The sequence below is a fragment of the Cephus cinctus genome, unplaced genomic scaffold (genome assembly GCF_000341935.2).
Source record: "Cephus cinctus unplaced genomic scaffold, Ccin1 Ccin1_scaffold0857, whole genome shotgun sequence".
Classification (NCBI taxonomy): Eukaryota; Metazoa; Arthropoda; class Insecta; order Hymenoptera; family Cephidae; genus Cephus; species Cephus cinctus.
The window spans coordinates 981,190-1,003,526 of record NW_014333443.1 but is presented as its reverse complement, the minus strand read 5'-3'; the positions used below and the strand labels follow the sequence as shown (position 1 = coordinate 1,003,526).

Below are 22,337 nucleotides of genomic sequence, written 5' to 3'. Positions count from 1 at the left end.
AGCCTTTAGTTTTTTTCGTGCGCCTGTTATTCCTTTTGCTCTTGTTTATTGGGGTGTTCGGCTTATCGGTACGCGCAGCATCAAAGGATGCGACCGCGGAGGACAAGGTCCCCGGTCCTGGTCATCTCGTATCCCTTCGTTTCTTCTTAGTGTCCCATAGCTCGAACGCGCGCACGCTCCTTCTCAATGTCTTACATTAGGAACTTCTTGGGAGGAGATTTGAGAATGAATTTTCGAGGTTTTTATTCTGCATCCAATAGATACTACGTATCTCTTCACTACCGTATACGATTATTGTAGAGTGGAATGTAAAAATTGTAACTTGGAAAAAAAAGGGTAAAAGTTGAATTTTCAGTATTGGTATATTGTACGTAGGGAGTGCAGTTGGAATTTGATGAAAATGGCTGAGATAAAAATGAGCGAAAGTTCGAGTAATCCAAACGATCATTTGCCGGTCGTCTTATACCGCTCGACTGAGTTAAAAAAACATACCCGAATATCTCAGATACGGCAATGACGGTCTTTAGTGTCCTTTATCAGCTCTGATCCGATACGCATGGGCTATAACTTGGTCTACCTACCGCAGCGCGATCCTACCTCGCTAATGTCTCTACGTGCTACCGATCTTTTTTGGGTTTCAACGTGTTTCTCAATTTATTCGATACCTATAACGCCGCGGGGCGGCTCGATAAACATACAAACGAACGAACTCAGGCATCGGTGAGAATCGGTGGGATCGTGTGGACACCGGGTCTGCTACTTGATCCATAAAGAAGTAGCAGGTCGGTAGTATCAAGGAATTCACCAACACCCAATGTCTAAATGTCCTTGTCACATTAGTGAGCAACAATGGCAATACCAAACACAATAATAATATGGATAAACTTATACGGAGTTAAATAAAATGACGTAAAAAAAAAAGCTCATGTATTTTAAGTTCAGATACTCGGTTAAGAATTTTTATTGTGATGTCTATTTAGGTAGACTAATTGACCCGAGGAAGTTACAAGCACAAAAAGCAAAAGGATAAAGGAACGAGTTAAGTGACGTATAAAGGCACCAAGTGATAGGGAGAGCCAATGACTATTGTAAGTGGGCTTATTGTGAGTCAGTATGCAAGAAAGGTGCAACAAACAGCAGTGTGGCAAGGACGTATGTTAATGCGGGTGCATAAACTTGCTGTAATCCAGAGCTAAGACGTCGTCCAAGACGCTCTACGGGCAATGGGTACAATAAAGATCAGCGATAAGGATGCCCGGCGTCGGGACGTGAACTTGAACCGAAGGAAATCCTTTTTGCACGGGTACCTAACTACCCAAGACGGGATAGGTATGAGGATCAAGAAAATTTTGTACCATAGCCAATTGACCCGCTGGTGAGAAAATGTCATCTCGGCAGTTAAGAAAATTAACACAGACTCAAAGAATATTGACGCCCCAAAATGCCAGTACCTATATTCAGTGTAGTTCTACGCTGGGTATACTCGTTACTCCATTAGATACTACAGTCGCCGCGTCCAGAAAGTCCTGAAACCAGTTCTGGAATATGTGGCGTGTCCTCGCAGGACTCTCCCGATCTACCGATGACTATCTAACATTGAGAAGGTAGCCATGCGTGCATTCGTGATATTAACCTCTTAGGCACGGCTGAATTTTCCGCGGGGCTGTTTCTCTGTACGGCAGAGTTCAACGCGAATTACGTGTAAATGATACGGCACTGCAATGTGCCACGGATAATGCTGTTCTTTACACGAGTACATTGGAACGAAGTCTGTGATGCTTAAATTATAATTTTTTCGCATCCGCGAAAGCCACTATAGTGGTGCATAGTGCATAGGAGGTTAAAGGACTATTAAGCGCTGTCATTACGTGCCCCGTAACACGAGTTTAACAAAAATCCCAGGTAAACGCAAGAAGGTATACTCTTAATCATAAGATAGTAACTGATTACGGAGAAACATAAATAATAAATTACGTTTGATATATCGTGGTACTACCAAGGATGAGATATAACAAATATATCAGTGCCAATCTATGCTCTACAGTGCAGTATTATTCCGAGTGCGTCTTGACCTACTCCAATATGTTACCAATGCAATGCGAAATAAAATGCAACTAAGAATTGCATTGGCACCGTTAGAATCGAGGACGCGTCGCGACGGACACGGGAAGTGCTTAGAGCATTGCGAAGGATTCTCAATGCGCGACGTCTGCTCCTCGCTATGAGGATTTTCTACGTAACAAGCGGAAATCATTGAAGACCCATTAGATCCTGATCGATGAAAGATCAATCAGGGGGAATGCCGAGAGTAGCGATGCAGAGCAACGTCGTGCATTGCTGTTGCTGACTATACCGGTGGCTCAACCTTTCTGCGCGTTGCTGTGCTGATGCGTCTCAAAGAAATAAGTCTCGCTGGTCTAGAACGAAAAACTATACAGCCCTGTGGAATGCAACGTTACAGAACACCTTGGCTACTCTCTTACTGATGCTCTTGTGATTGCTTGTCCCACGGCGACAAAGTATCGCGGATACTCGACATTGACTGGTATACAATACATATATGTTACATATATATACTATATACAAGTAGTCAAGGCAGCAAAAGTAAACGGATGAAAACGCGTTGCTTGGCGTGTGTGAGATATGGCTGTGGTACAACGATAATTGTCGCATATCCCAACAATGTCGCAACGATTCATTTTGTCATGCGATTTCAGCATAGGCTGTAACTCGTGTGACGTTTCACTGCTAGGTTTTTTATTTTATCGCGTAACGCTCCAGTCATTCGTATATCTCTGGCTGGTATTTATATGGTGAATTAAATTATTGGTTATCACTGTGACGTACCTGGGTTATGATTTCTCTGTGTTAATTCACCAAACGTCATTTTCAGCGGAACTACAGAACTGTGTCGATTAATTGCCATGGGTAACGGATTCATGAAACTTGTAGTAGAATTTTCTAGCGACGGTGGCGCCGCCGGGTCGAGAGAGCTTACGAACTAATGTGCTAGTATCGCGTCTGTCGGATAGCATAGTATATGTATACTGCTCGACTAATGCTGTCTCTACTGTTACCTACCGGTCTCACTTGCGTGGTTTGCCGCAAAGAAAAGCGGCTTATTCAATTCAATTCTAATGGCTCGACGTTCCGTTCTAGACGCATCGGAAATGTACTCTTCTCGGTGCAATCGCAATGGCGACTAAATGATGAGAGTATTCTCACCACGTTCAACAAAGCGGTCTACTGGTTGCCCATTGACTACCGACTATCGCGCATCTTCAAAGAGACTTAGTTGCCTAGACGTTGTCGTTAATTCTTGAACGAGCGGTGCTGATTCTAAGACCCACCGCGTCTTATTTACTGCAATGTAACGGGTGTCCTCTTTATGAATTTTACATTTCGAAAAAAAAACGGAATGTTCTCTTTTTACAAGATTGACACTCGTCATATGATTTTTAACGTTTTTTTTTTTTAATGATTCGACGTACAGTTGTTTAATGTCGATCTACTTGAATATGGCACTTTGTCGTTAAACACTACGGATGCTTGAAGCGTAGTGGGTTATATTAACAAATTCCATGGCTCGTCGTTCCTATAATTTTACAGGGCTCTTTAATACGGGAAGCTTCTGAAGTAGCTACGCGCTCCTTTGCGGCAGACTGTGTCTCGAGTGTCGTGTGCTCGTGTGTGTTGTCTTCCGCCAGGAATGTATACGACATTTTCTACTTAACCTTTAACCCTTTAACGAAAGGTAAATTTCACTTGCTCGTTTTAGGCCTAACAATTTTATATTGCGATCCCTTGCCTATTAGGAATTCTACTTACTTACCCGCAACACTAGTTAAGGGATTTGTAATAGTTACTTACTGTGATTTTGAGGATTCAGATTGATGGTTTTCAAAATACTAGTCGATCGTTAGGTTAGGATGCCTGTCAGTTGTATTGATCAAGGACGTGGACATACAGAGAAATGAGATTGATGACGAGGAAATTAAATGCAATTACGACCGGTGCGCCATCTTCGGGATTACTTAAATGGTAACTCGGGAAGTTAGTCTCATTGTCGCGACGTTCAAGCAAAAGAAAAAGCATTAGCCTTCACATGTCACTCAAACACTCGAACCAGTCGGTCTTGCATTTTGTGAGGCCAACGTGATTTTAGCATTGGATAAATATAAATTAACGGAATCAGGAACTTGTTGTCAATGACTGAAAATCGTTACCGTGATAAAGTTTGCTTCTCCTTTGAAGGGAAAATCATTAACAAATGGTATCGAATGAAAAATTGTATGCTCCTTCGAGGTTTGAACTCGCGACCTCTGATTTACAAGACCAGTGCTCTGCCACTGAACTAAAGAGTCTTTGGAGTTTGAAGAATTTGCAAAACCTGCGAATGGCTAATATTTTTAAATAAAATTTTTCCTATCTATGAATTTTCTTACTAAATAGGTAACAGTTTTTTTTTTTATCACCGCGCACTATATCCTTCAGTCGAGGATGTAAAACATTAATAGATAAAAAATCGATGTATGAATAATTTAAAAGTTTACATACAAACAAATAATACATACAAAATGACGACTTGAGTTCTTTTTTTGCTAGTTTCTTTGAACGTCTGTCGCACAGTTTATCCCCCAGGGATTTAACCAGTGTCCCGATTTTTAGGATCGAATTCATACCTTCGGAACTTCTACCTGGAACGGCGGGATTTTCTAATCGAGAAGTCAGAATGACACGTCGGACCGTAGGGCCCGTACAGCCACGAGTCAAGGGTTGACCGGGTGGAGGAGTCTTTCGATTCGTCACTGTCAGCCAGTCCGGTGTCACGAGTACCAAGATGAGACAAAAGATTGTGTAGGGTGAAAAATGATCCGCGAAAAGCAACGTGCATTCCATCCTCATAGAGAAGGAACCCCTGCATCTTTCCTTTGGGAATAGTTTGAAACTGAGAACGCGTCAAAAAGATGCCCATAGTGTTACACGTTTGGCCACCGTGTCGCTGGAATTTTTTGTAAAATATTTCCCTTGTCGTCATCATCTGGGACACGTGCAAATTTCATTTAAGATACTTTAAAACAAAGAAAAAATATTTCGTTGAACAACACCACGTGACAGCGTGACGTGAAATTGTACAAGATTGTATTTTATTTAACGTGGGTCTTGGGATTCTTTCGATATTCACTTTTAATTTGATCGTCCTAAGTACCAGAGACGCTAAGGTGTTCGAAATCGTCGATAATCACCGAGTGGCTTGGATTAATTAACCTACTTCGTAAATCCGGAAGCGGGAACCCGATCTCTAGTAATTAAGCTTGGGTCAATCCGTTTCGCGGGACTATTGAAATTCTTCCAGCCCTCCTTTTAAAGTACCTCCAGAATTGCGAGTTGTTTACTATAGCGTGGCTGAAATTTCCTCGTGGAATGTTATCACTGTGTAAACATGTGCCACCTGTGTTGTTCTTATCAATAATGTGCTCTCACTTACATATACATATTTGTAACAAACTTAACAAGAGCTGCGGTGTCCGAGCGGTTAAGGAGATGGACTTGAAATCCATTGGGTTTTACCCGCACAGGTTCGAATCCTGTCCGCAGCGAAATTTTTTTTTTCAAAATTTTGTTTGCAAACATTTAGAAAAGTATAGAGATTGATAGTACGTATGTGATATCGCAGATGCATTATGAAAAAAAATATATACATTTTTTTCTCGCAGTTGGATAAAAGCAGCGTTTTAATTTATTCGTAGCGAGTCAGACGGGCAACAAAAGGGACCGCCTCGCGGCCATGAAACAAGGCGGCAAATCATTTCATAAAAATTCCTAGCCACCATCATTTTACACTCCCTTTTCCTTCAGGGGCGTACCTACCTACACGAAGTCGCGAGAACGCGTTACAGCAGCGGGGCCCCCGGGACGTCTAGACGTGTAATTGAAGAAACAAAGAGGCTGCAATTAAGTTCACAATTACGCGAAGCCGCAGCGTAGCCGAGCAGGAAAGTATGGCGGCACCATTTTGCTACGCCATGGTCGACTCGCGTTTTCGATTGAATTATATTCGCACAGACCTCGTAAAGTTGTCGCGCGATACGCCCAAGAACCATCGTGGTAGCACAGGAAACCGAAGATGGATTGAAGTTCCTTAAGAAAAACAGCTAGTACGAGTATTTGCGTGGATGAACACAGAATATATTTTTTTCACCAAGTCGGCAAAATTAACATTACGGCACGTCATTTTTATTCCGTAACCGACTTACTTTTTTCTGCAATAATTCGCAATGTTAAAGCCATATACCAACGTAGTCAAAAAATTCGGTCGAGTATCAAGTACAGGCCTGGTTGCCATGACATTCATGCCGGTATCGCGATATACATGATGGTTAAAAAAATTTCCAAAAAATTTCATAAAATACCATAAGAATACAATTCTAACCCAAATTCCCCAAAAAAGTTTTAAAATCACCAAACAAGACTAATAACCTTATATCCAAGTTCACTGAAGCTTCTCGAGAGTCAGCTTTTCTAAAATGGACATGTAGCTAAGTAAAATGTTATGAAGGTTCCGCGCGGGCCTGCATAGCTCGTAAAGTAGCCGCCGGGCAGAAAAGACCAGAAGCCATAACGAAGAGATCTCAGAGCGTAGAAGGGAAGGAGAACGAGAGGTGAAGTATAGTGAAGTATAATAGAAGTAGCAGTAGAGGAGAACAAGTAAGAGATCTGTATAAGAAGTGGCCGTAAAGCTGCCAGGTCTAACGCGGTCGCGCCACGCGGTTTTCTAAAACGTCAAGAAAAAGCGAACGAGTCGATCAATGCTAAACGATGAGTCAGACGACCTAGGATTTGTATATGATCAAAAAATCGACTTCCCTTAAAAAAACGGTCAAGATTGACACCTTAAAGAAATTTTAATGAACTTCCTCGCAAATGAGAATAAATTATAAATTCATCATCTGACTTTTCTCTCGAATCATCATTCAACACGTTACTCCACACTTGTATTCCAATGTAAATTGACAAGTAAACAAATAGTCAGTAATAAATCTACAGAGTAATCGGAAGACAATGACCAAACAATGTGTACGAGTTTAGTCGTTTGAATTACCGACAAAATTATTGTACAGTCACGCAAGTCTTTTGTACGACAAAACGATCTCTTGTGAGGATGAAAATAGGAGGGTTTAAAATGATTATTCCCAAAAGTTACGAAACTCCCTGTTAATTGTCTCGGATAGCTTTTATGTAAATAATCTCTCCCTCTCCTTCTCTCTTGACTAAAGGAGGCTTTTCATTGGGCGAATATCGAAGAATTTGTCGCTCGGTTGGCGGCAGCTCGAGCGCGAAAACATCAAAGCTTTCCAAGTAGGTACACACCTACAACAGGTTGTGCCCGTACACCCCTTAACCGTGATCTTTATTCCTTGATAGTGGAGGAGAACATTTTCCCTCCCAGCATCCCGTCTTCCTTTGGTCGCTAATAATCATTTATTATCCCCGCCACGGAATAATGAGCACCACGATCTTATGAAGTATCCGCGAGCATACAAGAGCCTTTTGTTTAAAAATTATCTCGTGAACTTTCGAATTCCCTCTTGCTTAAGAATTTTACTCCGGCCGAGGGTAGGCTCGACAATTTTGACATGACGGTGGGTAGTCAATTATTTTCTAAAGGCATAATAAAAATCGTGAGCAAAAACTGAGGGCGAAAAAAAAATGCCATTAAAAAGAAGAAGAGCAGCCAAAGACACACGAGAGAAAATTATTCTAGTCGCTCATATCGTAGTCATTGGATGTACACACGTGACTATAGATATACAGATGCGTGTACACGGACCATGTGTTCTTCGTTCGCACTATCAAGTCAAATTCTTAAAGCACGGCAATTGCATATCCCCGGCATGGAAGGATCCAAAGCTCGTTGAGAATGTCTCCTCATTAATAAGAGCGATTCCGTGCGCGTCTCGCGACGCTCTTCGGATCACAGATGCGTTCCCTTAAGGACGCGCGCCCGGGGGCGTCGAGACGCCCGAAGAATTCGCTAAGCTGAAATACTTTCATCAATTTCGCACGTCCCATACAGTTTTCCCTATCCTTTTGTTTGATCTCTTATGACTTTCCCAGAGTACCCCGTTCACTTTTTTCCCTTCAAATCTCTCTTCAAAAGGAGCTTGAAGTTTTTGTCTAAATAAATTCATCACTTCGTTACCACAACCCTCTCTTTTTATTCTCGGCAATTTTTATTAACCGCCACGATACTACATCTTAATTCGTATAATTTTTGTATTTTTCATTCACGCTCCAAAACCCCGCTCCAGCCCTCTTTGACGGTACCCCATAAAATCGTTATACTCGTGTAAGACTAAAGCGCACTAGAAACTCTATGCATATGCATGCATGTATACATCTCGCCTTAATTATCATTTCGACTTGGAAAAGCTTCACGTACAAAGCCAACGGTGGATTCGTACGCGTGTTACCTCCACATACATCGGTATACCTTGAGGCCTCTATATTAACTGTAGAACTTTGCGAGAACATGCGAGGAACTTTAGGGGCTCTATATTAGCTCGCTTTATGCAGACGCGTCAGCATTATCAAATTAGACGAAGGCGATGGTAGTCTTGCTTGATTTGCCCCGAGAGAACTAGCTCGTACCAAGACCATTGACTACGTACCACCCTGAAAAGTATACGCAAGATACGATAATAAGAATAACGAAATAACTGTAGCATCCCAATACCTAAAATGTCTACAGTGTGATCAGCAGCACAAAGATAAAAAAATAATAGTACGAGTTGGGTATGGAAATTGAATGGGCATTTAAAAGTCCATTCAACGATCAGCTATGTTAATTCGATAGGTGTCCCTCGGAGGTGTAACTTCCGTTTATCTTCGAATCTAACGAATGTAGACTAACGAACATTCTGGACCACCGTGATGTCGTAGAGTTTGCGTGGGACATAGGGGATGGATGCTGTAAAAGAATGCGTCTTGGATAAGGTTGATGAGGTCGATGAAAGTGGAAGGAGGGTCCTGAAGGGATTTTCAAAAAATGCTCGAGTCACCCGAACGAATTTACGTTTTTAAATTTTCAAATCGTCCCTCCGAAACGCTTAGCCCCGTATGTGGATCAGCGAGCGCATGTCATCTTTCACCGGGACCGTAGCCACCTACTTGTTTCCCAGATCCGGTACGTACGTACAAAGCGTATATGCTCTACGGACGCTATGAGTCCTCAAATAAATCATCTACTTTCTAGGGACAGGGATTTCTGGAATTCGAGTGAGGCGAGAAGTGATTAAACGATGAGTTGTCATCGGTGACGCTAACATATTACGCGCTTCGTGCACGCACGGTTAATGACTTATGTGTATATATGTATATAAAGGCAAGCTGTCGAGTCGAAAAGTTATAAATAGTTTCTCGAGATATTTTGCTTCCGTAAGAGAGGCTCACGAGCTCCCGTTATAAACCTTGTTGTTTGCCATTTATACACTTAAAGGTATAGTCATTGACTTTCGAATCGGTTAAAGTCATTAAGTAACATTACGATGATTTCCCATATAAATTTATTTTCAGATTCTATACAATAGCTATGAAAAACATCGTACTCCTATACGAGTACGTACTGTCGTGCAGGTTTATTCTGCTATTGGTTATCCAGAAAATCGAGTGAAAAGTCATCGAGTCCAAGTGACTCAAAGTGTGCGCTCCCTTGACATAAAATACGAGTGACTATCGTAAAGCACTCAGCACATAGTTACCGGCTTACAAATGACTCTCTTAATGCCAGTTGCCCACTGTATATATTTTACAGGAGTTCACTCTCGGCCATAACTTATACTTTCCGGCGGGCGGTTTATACGGGGAAAAGGACGGAGCAACAGAAAAACTATGGATCCCTGATCCGTTTTCCATCTTAGCTGGAAAGGCACCGTTACGTCCAGTTTCTTCGAACGTCAATCGATCCAATCCTACAGGTACGATATAAGTACCGCCAACTGGTAACACCGCGTCAGTCAGTAATACGTACCACACTATATATATATATATATATATATATATATATATATATATATATACGATCGCATAATATCACGGCTAATAGCAGACTTTCTAGTATAAATATGAAGTGTGCACCGGTTTGCATCTAGGTCCTTCAAGACTTCGTGTTACAGTCGATAGCAGAGGTAGCATTCGTATAAGCGCGTTAACGTGGTTTAGTCGCTGCGACGTAGGGGGCGTATTGAAATATTTGAATTTCGCGCGCTTTTGACTTTTGGATGATTCGAAAGATTATAATGGCCATCGCGCAGCATATGGTGGACTATGTCGATAATTTTCTGTCTTGAGACAAAAACAATGTCGCAAGAATAATTTCAAGTATTTTATGAACTCTGAAAGCAATCCGAGAGTTGGCATTCGGCCAGCTGCGACTGGTTTATTATAGTTTTGTTATGACAGCGAGCCGTTACGGTAAATTAATGCCGAAACAAATGTATCTCATCTTAAGAGGGCGCACGGGGTTGTACCTCTAATTGAATCGGTAAACACCATAAGTTAACCGGTAAGTAGTTGCGTCGACGTAAATCACTTTTTGGATGATGAGCCGTCGCTTGATGAATGGTTGGTTTAGGTACTGATACTTGTCTATATACACGGGAACGTGATAGCTCCGAGGTCCCTTGTGACGTAATATACAAGTCATTGGGGAAAAAGGAGAGGTTATTGCTAAGTCGTGGATCATGGTTTTATTGGTAACGCGTATGTGTACCATTAATTAAAGAATAGACATGGCGTACAGTAAACTGCACTTTATGCGAGTGCGTGACAGCGGCTGGAAGGGAGGTAACTTTAGAAATGTAAAATTTAGTGCTCATGGTGGTGGCTAACAAATTTCTTTTTTTTTTAACAAAAAATAAACAACCTTGTATACTTGAAGAATGGAAGGAAAATTTGGGGTTTCTTCTCTTGGGAAACCGCCGGGAACTCTTTCCAGACGCGTGTCTAATGCCCCTTGGGATCTGTCTGGGTCCCTCGGGATAGCCACGTTTAAGAGCACTCCGATGCTCCTTTAGACACGCACTAAAATACAGAGCGACGCCGCGAACTGAGGAATATGGTAGTTCGTAGAGACGTAAGAAAAGGACGGGAAAGAAAAAGTACGAAAAGTCACATAGCACGCGACCGACCACTTTCCAAAAGTGAAAAATCCCTTAACGAATTATACGGGAGAGCCAATTAATTATCGTTGGCTCGTTTGAGAAAATTTATGCTCGCCGTTATATAGCGTACGTGTGCTAACATTATCGGTGTGAAACGTGCGTGGAATTCAAGTCTCCATAACGCGATCAAGCGCTTAATGGTTTATTGAAAATGAAGTCTGATACTTTTATTGCGTTTCTACGTTCAATCTGAGCGAACGGTTATGTCACTCTCGTACGACGCGGTTATAAAGTGCATCCTGAGAGATTTCTTACCAATCCGTATCGTTGCGTCCCCTATACCACATATACGTATACACGCAACAGTTTCTTCGGTGGCAGCTGGCGAACGTTGCGACAAATCATACAGACCCGACAGTTTGGCCATTCGTACAGGATAATGCGTGCAAACTGAAGTAACCATCTTTTCGCAGGTGCCTGCGCGTACAGTTGGCAACGATGATCGAATAAGTCACAAGGACAATAGGCAATAATATTACATATTAAATAGTATTGATTAAATCGATCGCCCGATACGCCATGCAATTGGTAGCAGGTGGAAGGTGCGGTAAGTGTTGGAATGTCAGAATTACAGTTGGCAACAGAAGCAGACCCAGCAGGTAGAAGGTGGAAGGTAAAAGGTGAAGTATGAGATTCGCGGAAAGGTTTCACGGTAATGGGACGCATATATACACCACGTGTTTCATGTTTGTCTTAGAGCACGCCGGTTTAGCGGTTGGTATGCCGGTAATGGAAGCTTATCGTTTGCTACCGCAGTAGTCCGAGTGCATTCGCGTACCGGCCTCTGTTATTAATTCGCCACTTACTTTGCGTATTCTCTATACTTAACCGCGGCGAGCCGATATTGTCAAGCTGTACGCGAGGCTGCCTCTACGCAGCGCTGTACCATAGGAGTCAAGGTATAAGGCTAGAGTCCATACTAGGCCGGTGAATCCTGCTGACGGAATTAGTCAAAATAGACATTTACGAATTCGTGCAATTTTGATCATTCTTTTTATTGCCTCTCTAGCGTCCTTACCCATAGCAAGGATCTACAAGCTGCACGACATCTGTACCGAGAATTCCATTCGGAATGGTCAAGTAGTAAGAGAAGCACTGTAGAAGAATGAACTCTCATAGAGAGAGGAACTGGTCGGCATGGACAGCTGACGTATCAAAGACTCGCCGACAAAAGTGGCGCCTGTCTTTATGGCGAGCGATCTGCCCTATGCGATAGTCCACGAATAATATCTAATTAATTGTGCCAAGGAGTGGACACGGCGCAATACCTATGATCACGTGCCATTCGAATTGACTTTGGAAAGGTAGATACATCATGTACGGTATCGAGTCAAGGGTCCATCACGATGTAAATTATTACTTTCCATTGCTTCAAATAAATAAACATAATTGAAGTTTACATAGACATTGCGAATACTTGGAAATCTTCATGAAACTTCAAAATAGTCGATTTTGTTTACCGTCGGATACCGACGTGTCGATACTGATATGAAATTATATTAAATTGTAATGATGATCATTGGTCAGTATACGGATGAATCAGGGTGTAGCAATGATTGTACGTCATTGAAGGTTATGCAACCTTGTCTATGTAAAGTCTACGAGGAAGGTGAAAAAAAAAGGATGATCCAGGAAGTGACCCGAAGGACAAAGTGCTGTTTCGACACACAGGAAACTTATTAAGCGTTACCAATAATCCTTGTGACCGAGGACACTTCCGGTTGAATCGTATCCGTTAACCCGAAGGAATCCTTGAGGGACGAGAGAAGCGGGATAAAAAGTATATAAAAAAATACGCAAGTGTCGAGTTTCATTTGGAATTGCAAATGCAGACCAGATGGACACGTTTCCTTCTACTATCATCCACCTTCCGTCCACCTTCCGTCCGCAGTATTTCAAAGGGCCTGAATTCCATTGTAGTAGCGTGGAATAATATTTGGGTTAGTTTAGTCCCGTCGGATCGGTTTGGCAAGAACGTTCGAAGCGAAGGGGAAGCCAGTGGGATAAGGCCAAAGAAGACAGGTAACAGGAAGCGGAAGATAAGAAGGACGAAGAAGTAAGAAGAGTAAAAGAAGAAGAGGAGGAGGAGGAGGAGGAGGAGGAGGAAGGAAGCACTTTATTCAAGTCAAACTGTCCGACGTCTCGGTGTGACAAGCTAGCACAGTCGCCCATAGGGAAGAAGGAATATACGAGTGAAGGGAGAAACGAGGAGAAAATAAAGATTTAATGAAAAACGATTGAAAAGACAATGTCGGAGTGGAATAGGTATAAGGAAGGATAAAGGAGAGAAAGGAAGCACGAACCATTGAATTGCAGATGTCGACTGGACAGATGGACACGTCCACGGCAAATGTAGTTACTTACAAATGACAAAAAAACGAACGGCCATCTCTCCCCTGAAACGTCACGATCATCCGATCAGCCAGAATCGTCTATATTCGCGTCCCTGTGGTAATTAAGAAATTCGGAACGTTGGAATCATGAACACCAGGGAACTGTGTGTCCGCCCCGTTAACCCGACCGAGTACGTGATACATATACGAATAAAGGAAATTAACAAAAATCGGGAGTGAAAATACTTTGTTAACGAACTCGTTAAAGTACGCCGTACGTACATATATATATATACATATATGTAGTACGTACGTACAATCCCACGGGTTTCTGCCAATAAGTCAACGCCATCGATGGTAATTACACGAGAAAAGAAAATTACCAGGGCGGAGATCGGTTCACTCCCTTTTCTTTTTTGCTCTTCTCTTTTCCCCCTTTTACTCTCTCTCTCTCTCTTTCTCTCTCTCTCTTTTTCTATTACCTTAACACTGACACTTACACATATGTTCTCCGTGCGCGTTATCCTTATCTGTGTTTTTCCGACTATAATTTGACAAAGGGCGTGGCCACGTTGACAAAGTGCACAGCCACCAAGAGACGGTTTCCTTCTTCCATAACGCATGACAGTTGGGTAGCTAAAACACGTGTTCCACATCTTTGAGATTTTCCTCAAGAAAATTGTTCTCCTATTCAGAGAGAAATAAACGAAGAAATAGATATCGACTATAATATACTGTAGATACAGTGATATACCTGCATGCTGATCTTTTACAGTAATTGATAGTACCGCCATATACTTCTTCCAGTACTTGTACCACAGTACTGTACCGCCCTTGTACTTTCGTGACAATTACGTTCTGCTCCGGCTTGGTCAATCGAAAACTGCCTCGAGTCACGCGAACAATTCAACTTCTCTGTTCAATCGTATCTTTCTTTAGCTTTGTACTTTCCCGCTTAAACATTTCGTTCTCTCTCTCTTTCTCTGTCTTATTGCTCAACTCTGTCTCTCTCACTTCCCCCGAGAAAGCCCAACTGCAATACAGTAATTGGGCATAGAAAAAACAAATTACAGATACGAACGCCAACTTTCAGTCATTCATCCTTCCCTTAACAACTCTTAGAAAAATATTAGTAAACATCGATCAAATGATTTTTGATATATTAGCTGCTGTTGTTCTATAAGTTTTATTTTTCACTTTTCACAATATTTCCACTGATACTGATATGTATCTATGATACATAATCTTTTATACGCGTAGATATACACAGTAGGACATCAAGTACCACGTCAGTACAGTGCATTGAGAACGGCTTTCCTGCTTACTCAGAATAGGCTATATATATATATACAGCAGTGGCGGCCTTTAGGGATCCAGGATCAGGTTTTACTCGCGATCGTTTTTCCACGAACAACGGATTGCGACTCCTCGGCTTCCCTTTCTCTCTACATAGGTACCTTCTACCTATATATCTTATTCCTGAATGCAGTGCGTTGGACTCTTTATTGCAGAACGTGCACCAGCATTGCTATGAATTTCTTCGGACGTTCCTCTAGGATCCTAATTCTTGGAAATGAAATAGCAAATCGGCTCGCTTAGGTATATCAAGAAAGATCCAATGGCGTTCCATCTATTACAATTGCAAGCGAGAAGTCCCAGGTGTACGTACGAAGACTAGATACGTCCACGGTAGGGAGGGTTGATAATGAAAACGCGAGGTAGAAATTAAAAGTGATAAAATTTAGCGGGACAACCTATAATTTTGTCCAGCGCAATCCCGTATAAATGATTTACGGATGAAATCGCCGCCATCTATACTCTCTTGTGTACGTACATATGTAATATAAAGTTTACTGTTTACGTGGTATGGAACGTCGGTGTCCAACTATAGTTAGAAAACTGGTTGAATGAAATTTATTCCGGCTAAGCGAGAACAACAAATTACACTGATAGTTGATCTCTCCTAATACGACACGTTGGAATGCCTAGAAGTCCGAACGATTAACGTATGTGTACTTATCGTTACGGGAAAGCAAAAGGAGATCCCGATCAATAGCACCTATACGTAGTACTATCACGGTGTACTAGTACAGTGGGATTGCGTGCACGGTGTACAGCCAAGAGTGGGATAAATCGATCTTATAGATCTCTCTTTGACACAACACTTACGATTGTACGTATAGACGATTCTATAAAGGAGCAGATAATATACCTTTTTGTACGCAGTGAAGTTGTCGCTTTTGGTGGAAAGCTTTAAATTAAGGAAACTCCACGAAGCGTGCGAGTCTTTGCTTCGTGTCGTCGTAGCATGCCGGAGGGCTCATTTGAGATTCCATCAACGTTTCTTCGAGAACCAAAAATACTTGGCTAATGTACGACACAGAACGAAAGGACCCGTTACTGTACCGCGGTAAAAAGATCTCGAACTTTTTAAATAGATTTAAAGTACGCGCCTCTTTTGCCCCCAACTTGATCTACGCTCCTGACTCGAATTGAACTGCCGATGGACATTACGCATTTACCACGGATAGTTAAACGATTTCGTGAGAGTATAATAGCGGCTGCATTTCTACGTATTTATTTGTGACATTTATTTTTGTCCACTGAGTATATACCTAGATACGCATGTCGAATATAGGTCTCGTTCTCAAGGTACCTATCTTATACATGCATTCTCTATGGCGGAGACATAAACACATGGCGGTGTAATATTGACAAGCCAAGTAGACGCATGCGTATTTTTATATCGGGCCGAGGTCTCCGAGAGGCCGAATAGTTTTCTCGTGGGGAGAGCTACTTGAATTTATGTAGGAAGCTAGGAAACGAGGAGAGTACTGAGAGAGTTAAAGAGAACGAGAGAGAGCGGGGTATGAAAAAAGTAGAAGAAAAAAATCGTTCAAGCATAGAACATGTGACGGTAGAAAAAGAAATGCGGGCGTTATAATTTATAAGTTAAACGTTTCTATCCGCACTCGTTGCAGACGCGTTTTAACTTTCACGATGTCGCTGCCAACCGCGTAAACCTTCCTCCGTCGCCGTGAGATTTTTCGGATGTCGTAATTTTTCAATCGGCATACAGCCGAGACCCATTCATCAATGTTCCATTAGACCTGATCGTGACTTTATCTTCTTATTCTATGAATGATACAGGTATCTATGAACTATACGGATACTGCGAAGAAATCCAAAGAAATTAATAGTAACAAAGGTAAATAAAAGCACGAAAACAAAGACGAAGAACAGAAAGAGAGAAACTTAAATGCAGGAGAAACTTCGGATGGCAGAAAGAACGCTTCTAGAGGCCAGAGAAAGATCCCGCTCTAATGATAAGACAAAGGACACATCGCCACCTCGACGCGACGATCGTAAAACTTGGTCAGGTAAAATGCGGTCCGTTTGAGTTCTGCTCGTCGGTCGAGACAGGAGCTGGTTATAGGTCGAGCATTATAGTCGTTGGGAACTAGTCCCAGGGACTATCAGAACTTTAGGGTGCAGTATATACACACTATAGCGGCCCGGTGCTGAGGGTGACGCGTACCGTGGATGCATGTACCATCTTGGTGGTCCGTTGCGACGACATCAGTTCATTAATTGACCAGATAGCAAGCTAGACCGCTCGGAGGACACGAGTTAAGTAAAGTATACCGAGAGAGGTATACCGAAATGGTAGCGACGTCAGTGCCATCTATCGGAATAGTTGTGTACGGAAAAGCACGAACGACTCGCCGAAAACTGTATCACTCTTATTTATTATGGCAGCCATGACGTTTACGAGCATCAAAGTGTAGGCAGTGTCGTGTGGCGGGGACACGTTGACGGGAAAGGGGATGACCGAAGGGCTACGAGAAACGTTGATAGAAGCTACAGAGAAGAATCAGAATGGCGAGGATGTCCGCGTGAAGTTTTTATTCGAGAATCAGTGACATAATAGGACAGCGACTTTGAAAACGGCAACTTGTGACTTGTCGAAGGGGAGTGGCACCAAGAGAAGTGTTTTCAGTGTGTTTGTTGTACGAGTATAGTGGCATAGTGGAAAAATAGTAGCAGTAGCACTACCAGTGGCAGTTTTACTGAAGAAATAGCGTCCGTAACGAGAGACAAGAGTGCTAATGAAGGATAGCTGGGTTCTTATGTGAGCTTCAACTCCCTTGAAACCTTACGCACCCATCTGCACCTGTCCCTTCCATATAGTTAGGTACTTTTATGTGACCGATAGTCGTCCTACCATCTTTTTATTCCAGCTAATATTCCTCTTATAAATACTTTATAAGTATAGTCGCGTTTGTTTTTCTTTACGCTTATAAAACTCCTAGTTACATGTGTACAGCATCGCTTCGAGTAATTAATGTTCTATTCACCGTATTCTAATGTTGTAAATGCACTTGTATTTACAAAATATAGTTCTAGAGACGTAAAATATTGCTAGAAGAGGATTTCTCGATACTGGATACATTTTAGAGAGATACTAAAACGTTTATGACTTTATTGCACCAGGTTAGGAGAGTCATGGTCGACGCCATAATACCAAATAACATCAGTCGGTTATATCTTTTATTTTTTATCCTTTTTTTCTCTTCTGTTTTCTTCCATCACTTTTATTTATTTATCTTTACTTCTTCTTCTTCTTCTTCTTCTTCTGTAGTCTTCTCCACGGTACTTTACTTCTTTTCCTCCTTTCAAAGTTCTTTGACGTGTCTTTTTTTTGTTGTTCTCCCTTTTTTCTCTTTCTCTTTCTCTCTTGCAGGTTTCGTCGTTCTATCTCGCCCGTCCTGAAAGCCAGCAGGCTATAAGTTAAGTAGACTGCGCACTAGGCGGAGGATGCTTTTCGACATTTTTTGTGAGCCGCGCTTGTGTCCTCGTGTCGCGAGAATCACGGGACAAGCGGAATCCTCAAGTCTGTCGACACTGATCGTCAGCACGGGACATTCGTCAAGTCGCAAGAGCGTGAACTGGTGGTTGTTGCGTTGAGAGCAGATAGAAGGAAAGAGAAGACGAAGACAAAAATAAGGATAAAAGAAAATCACTAAAAGACTCGCAGGAAAAGATAGCGCACCATCCAGCGACCCCTTGTCGACCCTCTCTGTCGCTTCTCGCAAAAATCAATTTGGTCAATCAAATTCTTTACCGTTTCATCCAAAACAATCAGCTAACAAACGAAAGAACGTGGATCAGAATAGTATAAGTATTTCATTTAATGCTATAAGCATCAACGTTGTAATTTTAATACAAATATCCTTTTTTTTCCACTAAACTATTTCATTTTAGGAATACTGTTGGACAGTGTGAAAAGAAAATGGTGCAAGTGCATTCAACACCCCAAGACGCACGGGTGGATGCATCTCGAGGAACAGAGCACGCCTGACCTCCCGGCAGACAGATTAAAATGACACACAGCCAATGCAAGAAGAACGCCTAGAGGAACGGCGTTGCGTGAAGAAAGCCCGAGAAAACTATTTCAGGAGATGCACCGAAATGCATGTACACAACTATGCAGATACTGTAGCGCCGGTGTCATCGCGACGATTTGCGGGAACCCACAGAAGGTATGTACTTAAGTACTTGTAAAGATGTCAGACAATCGTTAAAAGATTCACAAAAATTCGCCAGGCAGGACAATCGACTCCACAGTGTTTCGTAAACAGAAGGTTAAAGACGTGTATCGTACTGCGTGTTTCAAAAGTAACACTACTGTCCATGCATTCAAGGATCTTTTATCATTCCTCGCCATTGGTGAGATGCCGAGTTATATAGTGTGGTTAGTCACCATAAAGGATTCATAATTGACAGGTGTCATAATCCACTTGTAAAATTGCCAGCAACAGTTCTCTTGGACCTTTGTGTTTCGATAACGCCTCCGGGTGCTAATCCGATTAAGAATCTCTGAAGGCGACTTATCCCATTTCCATAACCCGTACCGTTAAATCTGGACCTTGTCGGTTCCAGTAGACAATGACCATACATATTAACAAAAACTTTCAGAACATCATATATGTATAACGTTTAGGAGTAAACAAATCTTGTCTGTTGTCAAGTATCGCAATTGCTGATAAGTTTTTGTAATTTTTCTTTGCAAAAAAAATTATAGCGAATCCTAACAGGTTGTATAGTCTTCTCGACGCTGTACTCCAGAAACAAATGGACACGTCGTATCCGTCGGCAGAACTAGGATTCTGTGTAATCTTAAACATGAGGTATGCCGCTCGCGCTGTCCGCTTCCAGACATGGAATGTCAGATAGTGACTCCACTTATGAGTAATGTTCTCAGCGAGGACTTATGACAGCCGGTTTGATATCTACATTTTGACTATCATATATCTATAGCCCGCCATAAACTGGACTTTATCAATAAAACAATGTGGTAAAGATTGTTTACTTGTAATTTTTTGGGAAAAATTTGATAATGACGTTTGACATAATTTCGTGTAGCAAATCTGACATACTTATCTTATTAATATAAGAAAAAAAAAGAAAATTTACAAACGCAATGTGTTTATAACGTATGTGCAGATATAAGAAGAAAACTCACCCTGTCGTACTGGTGCGTCGCGGTGGCCGTAGAAAAGGGTTGAAAAGGTGCAGGCCTGGCAGGGCTGTGATGAGCAGCATGAGGATTCGCATGTGTGTGGGGATGTGGTGCGGCATGGGGGTGGGTTGGGTGTGGGGGTGGTGGTGCCCTCTGATAGAGGTAAGGGTAGTAAGCCTGATACATCACCTCGGGGCAGCTCATCACACCCCCAGGGCCCGGCCCCCCAGAGCCGGCCTGACGACTCGCGTAGCCGAACGTCGCACCAGCCGCGAAAGCACCCTTTATCTCTTCCACACTCGTTATCTCGCGCAGCCCTTATCTTATCACGAGAGCACGTTATCCGCCCCGATAATCTCGCGTATAACAATGACAGCCGGGTGTAACCACTTGTCAGTAACAGCACATGACTGTCCTCCCGCGGTATATCCTTTTCGCACTTCTTCCCTCTTCCGTTAAGGGATGATTTGAACCAGTTAGTCACTGCCAGGATTCTATCGACTTCATACGCCAAGAAACACCTCTTCCGAACCACCCGCTGATACTGTCAGGTTTCACCCCTCATTACGTATTTCACCCGGCAAATCTCCAGTAAATCCTAGCCACTTATTATTACTGTTCCGCGCTGTCAGTCTTCTTTATTTTATTACATCTCCTGCGAATATTTTTAAGTTTCTTGAACTTCTCTTCGATCCAATGATTTTCACCCTTGAGCCACACTATGAGGGTCCACGATAACACGGTGTCAATTATCACTTTTCCTTTTCACTGGACTAAGCTACCTGACGTTTAGATATCAATGCCACAATGGTATTTACAATGTAGTCATTTGGTATACTATAAGATTATCAGACGGTCTTGGTACCAGGTCTAACTTGATTAATGAGTACGGACTGATAAAGAAAAAAAGAAAAATAAAATACACAGGGTGCAGTAGTACGTATTCTGTAACGTCACGTTTTATCGTTTCAGGCAGCCTGATGCGGTCAGGTTTACTCTGGAGTAATGCTGCTGCGGTGCCGTGTCTTTGGTGGACAAACACAGACTGAACCACAGCATCGTGTCACCCTCTCCTAGTGTCCGGAGTCTTTTTCTGGTGGCTTTTACTCCGAGTAGTCGCCCTACCTCCGTGTGTCTTTTTAGTTGGGACTATCCACGACGCGAGGGTCGAGCCCGGGATCACCCCAGGGCGCTCTTTGGTAACGCCTCCTGGCAGTGCCACTCTTGTCCAATAGGAAAGCGGGAACGGACAGCCAATAGAAACTCAACTGCCACTCCTACGCTAGCGTTTGTATTGATCCTACAATGAACCTCACTCTCTACATCTAGATATGTACCTACCTTAGCCACCTACCGCCTACCTTTTACCTCTTCTCTTATGGTATTAAGAAGTTCTTACTCGGGTTAAACCAACCTTCCACCTTCCACCTTCTAACCTTCTCTAACCACCGCCTTTACCTCACGACCAACAGCAACGACCTTTCTCTCTGGCTATATGGGTACGTAGATGTATACTACTACCAAAACCTCTTATTCCATTTACTCTGAAAACCCTTCGAGCCTATTCTATCCTTTACTGCTTGACTCCTCGGCAACCCTCTACAGAAACATCCCTGAGTTCAGTACCTACCCTACCCCCTTCTTCAGTGCTCGGGTAGGATACTGAGTCTTAATTAACAGTTTCGCGGTGTTTTGGGAAGCTTAATTTTAACTGCCTGAATCTACGAAGGCGCACCCTTATATCGTATACTTAGCCAAGTGAAACTCTTTATAATTAACAGGGGTGTATTTTTCTTTTTCAGGAATTATCGAGATAACGTCTAAAGATCCTTACGGTGCTTTTCTTCAAATCCGTATACGTGGACTACGTGCGTGTCATACTATCTACTATAAGGGAAACACTTGACCGTGTCAAATTGCATTCTAATGTCGCCGGTGTCTAATCTCATGTGTAATCCGGCAGGTCTTATAGAGGGTGTCGTGGAAAATCCAATAAACCCGGGGACAAGCGTGACGGCCTCGATTGCGCAGCCGACTAGTGCTTTTTTTTTCATGCTCCTTCTCTACACCCAGTACTAAACTCGCAGATCAAACAGGAAGGTCCTGCGTGAAGCTAGGGGAGTCATCGCGCACGTGGCCACTTGACAATGCTCGAGAGGGCGCAACCCCGCTCCTAATAGTTGGGCATTAAATTTGTCAGTGATATTACACTGGCGGGGTTGGACCCTCGTGACCAATGAATGGGATGATGCCTGAAAT

General features: G+C 42.5%; 1 protein-coding gene and 1 non-coding gene across 4 annotated transcripts in view; one reads left to right on the top strand and one right to left on the bottom strand.

The window, feature by feature from the left end:
- LOC107270988 (protein vestigial) overlaps positions 1–21,195 on the bottom strand; it is a 38,151-nt gene extending 16,956 nt beyond the window's left edge. The window contains exon 1 of one of the 3 annotated variants that reach the window (XM_015746514.2): positions 20,082–21,195. In XM_015746514.2, coding sequence (XP_015602000.1) covers positions 20,082–20,282 — 201 coding nt within the window. In that variant the 5' untranslated portion in view covers positions 20,283–21,195. The remainder of the gene's footprint in view (positions 1–20,081) is intronic. The other 2 variants (XM_015746515.2, XM_015746513.2) reach the window with 2 other exon arrangements.
- On the top strand, positions 5,519–5,600 carry Trnas-uga. The gene has a single exon. It is a non-coding gene; the product is annotated as a tRNA-Ser (tRNA).
- Positions 21,196–22,337: the final 1,142 nt, after the last annotated feature.